This window comes from Coffea arabica, chromosome 5e, assembly GCF_036785885.1.
Source record: "Coffea arabica cultivar ET-39 chromosome 5e, Coffea Arabica ET-39 HiFi, whole genome shotgun sequence".
Lineage (NCBI taxonomy): Eukaryota > Viridiplantae > Streptophyta > Magnoliopsida > Gentianales > Rubiaceae > Coffea > Coffea arabica.
This window is the reverse complement of record NC_092318.1, coordinates 9,573,595-9,580,517: the sequence shown is the minus strand read 5'-3', so window position 1 is coordinate 9,580,517 and position 6,923 is coordinate 9,573,595. Positions and strand designations below refer to the sequence as shown.

General features: G+C 36.6%; 1 protein-coding gene across 1 annotated transcript; it reads right to left on the bottom strand.

Moving 5' to 3' along the window:
- Positions 1 to 4,896: 4,896 nt before the first annotated feature.
- On the bottom strand, positions 4,897 to 6,395 carry LOC113743766 (anthocyanidin 3-O-glucosyltransferase 2-like). Its single transcript, XM_027271848.2, has one exon. The coding sequence runs from the start codon at positions 6,393 to 6,395 to the stop codon at positions 4,959 to 4,961; it is 1,437 nt and encodes a 478-aa protein (XP_027127649.2). The 3' UTR covers positions 4,897 to 4,958.
- Between the last annotated feature and the right edge of the window lie 528 nt (positions 6,396 to 6,923).

The window sequence follows — 6,923 nt, the reverse complement described above, 5'->3', positions numbered from 1 at the left end:
GACGAGTTTTCATATTTTGATAACGGTTTACGACTTTCTCATTTTGAACTTCTCGAAGTATATTTTTCTCAATATAAGTAACTAAACAATCATTCATCCAAGTGTCTCCCATTTTATTTCATAACCAATACTTTACTATATTCATAGCTGAAAAAGCCCTTTCTACTGTAACTGTAGCAACAGGCAAAATCAAAGCCAACTTTAAGAGCATATAAACCAATGGATACACAATATCTCTCTTAGTCTCCACCAACCTTTGAGCTAGATCAGAGATTTTTTTTAAATCGAGAAATTCCTTAGCTGATTTCAAGTCATTAATATAAGTACTCAATTCAGTGTCAAGTGTAAGAATATCCAACTTAGAATATCCAATTCAGTGTGGGACGGCAGATGGGATGTGCTTATGAGCAAAGTTTAGTGCGGATAGATTTGTGGCTCTGTTGGGGGGAAAATGAGAAACCAGAGGAGTAATAAATGATGGAGGAAAGGGAAATTGGAAAGTGGGGACAAAGAAAGTAAATAATGGATTAAGAAAGAGAGACCGTCGGTAGTGGGGGGAAAATTGGGGACAGAGGAGGAAAGAAATTTTGGAGAGTGGGAACACACTCAAAATTACGTTAAAATTGTATAAATGTTATTAGAATTTAAGGGGCAGTGGGGCCCGGACCTTAAATTCGCCCGGAGGAATTAGACCCGCCTTCAAGCCTCTCAAACCCCTAGTTTTGACTTTTTAACCAGTACCTCTGTCCAAGCAAGCTTCTCATGTCTTACTCCTATTATTTGTCAAGTATATCAATTAAAAAAAGGGTGCCTAGTATTTGGCACTCGTTTCAATTAGGCGCCCTTTTCAATGATAAATTGGTTATGTTTTCACATTTCAAATTATGACTAATGCAATGAACAAATGACTTAATTTTTTTCTATGGACAAAACTATGTAAAACCAACTAAGTTGTAAAGGTAGCAGAGTCAATGATACTGGATCCCAAATAACTAACATGAAGGTAAGTAATGTTTCTACAATTTTAGAAGACAATATGAAATGGTCAAAACCTCGATGGCAGTTTCTAAAAGTATCCCAATAATATAAGGAAAAGGGAATATTGACCCAAAAAAATCCTTTCCAAGTTGTGGCTTATATCACATGAAATACTTGTGTCACGGTTGCATAACATAGTTATATCACCGTCCAATAGGCCCCGATTGTATCTCAACTTCTAGCAGAACTGGCTATGCTCTAATTTCTGCAGTTTCATGGAAAATTTGAGGTTAATTAATTACACTTTGCCCCTCTAAATTGGGTCTTAGAAACACTTTCCCCTCCCAACTACTTTAAATATGTACACTTCAGCACCTACTATGATCAATCAAAGAATAGTTTAGAAATTTCAATGATAATGACATGACATTAAAGGCCACCGACAATGGCTGTATGAACAATATGTTACCCTTTGCATGAGTACCCTTTACACCGACAATGCTGAAGTGACATGTATGCAAAGCGCCTCTCTCTCTAGGTGGATGCAGCAATATATGATCAGAAGATGCCGAGAGAAAAGTCTTGAATATTCGCATATGACCAAACCACCTTAAGCTATGCTTTCTCTTTTTTCAGATACCGTTTCAATACGCAAACCTACCTTTATAATGAGAATAAATGTCAATGCATGCGACAGATTGATGCATAGATTTTAGAGTTTCATGCAGTGGTGGAGCTAGGATAACCTTCCAGTGAGGGCACAAATGATAGAAAAATATTTTAATTTTGCCCTTCTATGAATTGGAATATGATTTTCTATCCATAATCTGATCATTGGCAAAAGAGTTGAGCAACAGTTGGATAATTTACCCAAACAAGTTACAATTGTGTGAAATATAAGCAATATCAAATAAGTTCATTGTTACTTCTCTAATGCAAGCCACTTCATTTTAAACTTTTTGTATCTTCTTTATCTATATTTTCCTAATTTGGATCATGCTTCTTGGCTATTGTATGGTTGTAAATCAATTTCATTCCAATGATGTTTTGAACATGATGCCTACAAAGTTTAAAGCCGCATATCAGAATTTGCCTTATTTTAGTCAATTTTGAGGACTTTTTAATGTTCATTGAGAAAAGTATTGGGTTAATTAGGTGTACCTCCCATGAGATTTGTTCATATTATGAAACAAACCTTGTAATTTGACGAAATAATGATTATCCCCCATTAGTAACAGTTCCTTAACTCCGTTAATGGATGTCATGAAATAAAGAATAGTCTTTGTTCAAAAGATTTCAAAAATAAAATTCTAAATCCATAAAAAATATTTATTTTACCAAAAATAGAAAAAGCAAGTGAAGGTGTGACAATAGTACAAGATAAAACAAAGATTAAAAAAATTAGAGAAGGAAAGATTGAGAAAAAAAAAAAGAAAAATAAGAATAAAGAAACTAAGTACTAGTGGTCAAACAACTACTCTTAGAGTAGTTGGTCACCAGGAGAGTTTTAAAACTCATCTTGGGTGTAGGATAAAATTCCCCCTTTGGGTCCCCACTTCCCCCTCCCCCTTCTTTTGACCCCTTTGGATCCCCCACTTCCCCACTCCCCCTCTCCAAAAAATTTCACCAGTTAGATAGTGGTTCAGTCTCCCCCGAATTCTCCCTATAACTTCTTTGGATCCCCCTTTCCCCTCTCCCTAGCAGTCTCCTCCCCTCTTCCACCTCCCCCTCCCTTTGATTTCTTTGGATTCCCTTCCCCTAACATAGAGTAAAAGCAAATATAGAATAAAATCTATCATGTGCCAAAAAAAAAAAAAAGAATTCTAGTGATCAAAACCATAGATCGGGTCTCTCCTTATTTCCCTCCCCCTCCCCCCCCCCCAACAAGTCAAAACCAAACATTCAACAAAAATTTATTTAAACAACCACACAAATTTGGAGAACAAGCTCATATATGAATCAATCTAGTAATTATCCAAGAACAAGTTATGTCTCCATACTAGAGGTGTCAAAATGGGTAACTTGGGCGGGTTTGGGTTGGATAAAATGGGTAATGGGTATAAGTGAGTCAACCCATTTATACCCATTTAATTAGATAGGTATAAATGGGTAAATCAAAAAATGAATTGGGTAACCCGATTACCCATTTATAACCCATTTATTTTAATTTTTTGTATACTCATTTAAATTTATTTTTTCAAACTAAATTATCAATTTATACCACTCTTTGTACCCACCATTAATTTTAAATATTTGTTTATAATGTTCAATAAGCCTAATTACCAATTTTTTTCCATTTATACTCTATGTCGCAAAATTACATATTATTTAATAATTGAATAATAAGAATAAAAAAAATTTGAACTAAGTACTATAAAAGTTAATATAAAAACTTAATCCAAAAATTTTGAACCCCTAAAATTTTTTTCATATATAAATTTAAAATTTCATTTTAGAAAGATAAGAAAAGAGGCTAAAACTTATCATAAATTGGTAATGCTAAAAAGTGAGCAAGTTAACAAATTAAGAGAAAATAAAATAATAAGATAAAACCAACAAATAATAATAATAGTGAAACAAAAGTAGTTAACATCATGACAAAATGAAATATTTGAAAAAAAAAAGGGTGGGGGAAGAGAAGAGACTTGGGGGAAGAGAATTCTAAATGGATTAATTGGCTTTGATGGATTACCCAATAATACCCATTTAATAAATGGGTATTATTGGATAACCCGTTTATATCCATATACAAAAATTTAAGATACCCATACCCACCTATTCATGGACGGGTATGGGTAAATTTAGTTAAATGGGTTGGTTTGCCACCTATACTCCATACCATTGCCGCCGTCAACTCTGTTGTCAATCGCCACTGCCTCCATTGCTTTTTTCATATTTCCTCGCTATCCCTTTCTCTCTGTTTCAAACACACACCGACAATGATGAACAGGCCTTGTAACAATTTGTTTTTGGGATTTAATAGCCCATGAAATTGGGTAATTACCCTTCTATGAATTGGAATATGATTTTCTATCCATAATCTGATCTACCCATATTTGTTAATGGGTGATTTTCGTTGAGTCCATTTATGATTGAATATGAGCTATTGCATCAGTGTGCGTTTCTAATATTTCTAGGAGTTGCCGAAGACTTTGGAAGAATTCAGTTTCGATTTAAGCACGTTTTTACCCACATTTTGTGTTTTTTTTAAGGCTCAAACCTTGAAAAAAAAAAAAAAAAACTTTAAAACTGACATTGGCAATTGGAGCGGGATGCTTCAACTCTGGCGTCTTGTTGGGACAAGTCACGGTTTTAGTATCTTACTGTATACTGCATACGGGGAAGGATGAAGAAAGATAAGTAGTAACGTACAAATTATGGTTTTAGTACTATTTGATTGCATAAGGGGAAGGAAGAAGAAAGATAACTGGTAACAGATTTTTGATGGGCATTCTCGGAGTTTTGTCATATATTTGCCGTGACATTACAGCCAGTTTGTAAATCAACGTTAGTTGACTGACACAGCCACACAGGGATGTTTTTGTTATGGAGCTTTGAGTTTGAGGGACCTTTTCATAGTTTTGTTAAAAATGAGGGGCTGGTTTGTTATTTGATCAAACCATAGGGGAAGTAAATGTAATTAACCCTAAAATTTTAGGAAAAAGGGGAATAAAACTACAAGGAAAAGGAAAATCGTATCAGGTAAGAGCCAGCAAGGAATACAGAGCACATTACAAGAAACAAAGAACCATATGCAATTATAGATGATCAGAATAGCCAAAAAGCAAGTACAAAAGGAAAAACAGATGGATAAAGGAACGAGACTCCATTAACTGATTAATTCTCACTGACTCTCAAAACAGAATTGATAATAGCAGATTTCATGATTGTAGTAGTAGTTGATATCCAGCTATTGAATTTATGAAAAACAAGGGATCATGTAATTCATTATCACTATTCAATTCTGACATACTATTCAATCATGGAATGTTATCTAACACATCTTCAAGAAAACGCCTCAAGGAAGAAAAGGATGATCCTCCTTCATTAGGAGCCAACCTGCTCTTCTCTTTCATTTCCTTCACCTTCTCTCTGATTTCATTCTCAGGATCCATCAGATGTTTAATCCCTCTTTCAATCACATCTGCACTCAAAATCTCACTACTCACACCCAGTACGAAATCCCTTTTGAAATCTATTTTGATCTCCACTGCCATTGCCAAGTCTTTCACCATTAGGAATGCATTCTGCTGCTGCTCTGCATAAAGCGGCCAAGTTGCCACTGGCACACCGCACCAAACGCTTTCCAATATTGAGTTCCAACCACAGTGAGAAACAAAGCCCCCCACAGCAGGATGGGATAGAGCTGCCGCCTGTGGTGCCCATCCAATAACTTTTCCAACAGCTGCAGTTCGCTGCAAGAACCCTTCTGGCATGACTTCATCCAGGTTCTCATACTCACTTGGAAACTCAAAATTTTCTTTGGGTGAAGGCCTTCTCAATGACCAGAGGAATCGATATCCACTGCGCTCGAGTGCATAGGCAATTTCCTTCACTTGGTCACCATCAAAACTACCTGCACTACCAAAGCAAAGGAACACAACAGAACATTCTGGCTGAAGATCTAGCCATTTCATAATCATCTCAGTTTCTTGATTTTGACTATTGCTTCCCTTCAGATTCAATACAGGCCCTACTGCATATACTGGTGGGATGGTTTTATCATTGCTCAAGGCGTGAATCGCATGGGATTCTAACTCAAGGAAAGTGTTAATTATGATTCCCTTGGTCTTCCTGTATCTTTGTGCCTGATCGAGGAACATGTCGACACCTCCATCCTTCTCAAACAATGCAGATGACAAAAGTTTAGCTGGAATAGGATTGATGTAAGTAGGCAAAGCTAATTCAACGTCTGAATTCTCGTAATGGCTCACATCTTCATTGAGATCATCTCTCAGACTTTGCAACAGGAATAAAACGCCAAGCGTTGCAGCACCGCCTGGGTAAAATATATAGGAAGGAACCCCAAATTCATTGGCTACATCGATCAAAGAGGTGCAAAACATGTCTATGACGATCCCACCAAGATGCGACGAAACAGAATTGGATATTTCAGCAAGAACCTCCCTCACACAACTTTTATGGTTGTCGATAAATCGAAAGAAAATCGAAAGAAAAGATGACAATTGAGAAGAAGGCTCTTCTTTCATGAGCTCAAGGTACCTTATGTGCAAATTCGGAGTTTCTACCAACGAATTTGTGTAGCTACTGACTTTTGGATCAAAGGGCTGCTTCATAATCAGGACGGTGATCGATAATCGTTCATCACATTCAACGAGAAGCTTTGCTAGTTCAACACATGATACTAAGTGGCCAATCCCTGGTACAGTAACGAAAACCAGCTCTGCTTTATTCATTTCTTTCGTTTTCTCTGCTAACGAAAACGGCAGATGGGATGTGCTTATGAGCAAAGTTCGGTGTGGATAGATTTGTGGCTCTGTTGGGGGAAAATGGGAAACCAGATGAGTAATAAATGATGGAGAAAAGGGAAATTGGAAAGTGGCGATAAAGGAAGCAAATGAAGAGAAAATTGGGGACAGAGGAGGAAAGGAAATTTGGAGAGTGGAGACACACTCAAAATTACGTTAAAATTATATAAATATTATAAGAATTTAAGGAGACAGTGGGGCCCGACGGCCGGTGCCCCCAATGCCCCCACCTTAAATCCGTCGCTGGTTATTACCACAATTTTGAGAGGAATTAGACCCCGCCTTCAAGCCTCTCAAACCCCTAGTTTTGACTTTTTAACCAGTATCTCTGTCCAAGCAAGCTTCTCATGTCTTAGTCCTATTATTTGTCAAGCATATCAATTAAAAAAAAGGGTGCCTAGTATTTGGCACTCGTTTCAATTAGGCGCCCTTTTCAATGATAAATTGGTTATGTTT

What these genes read in the sequence shown, in the direction of transcription:
- LOC113743766 (XM_027271848.2), bottom strand. Translation starts at nt 6,395, where the DNA reads ATGAATAAAGCAGAGCTGGTTTTCGTTACTGTACCAGGGATTGGCCAC.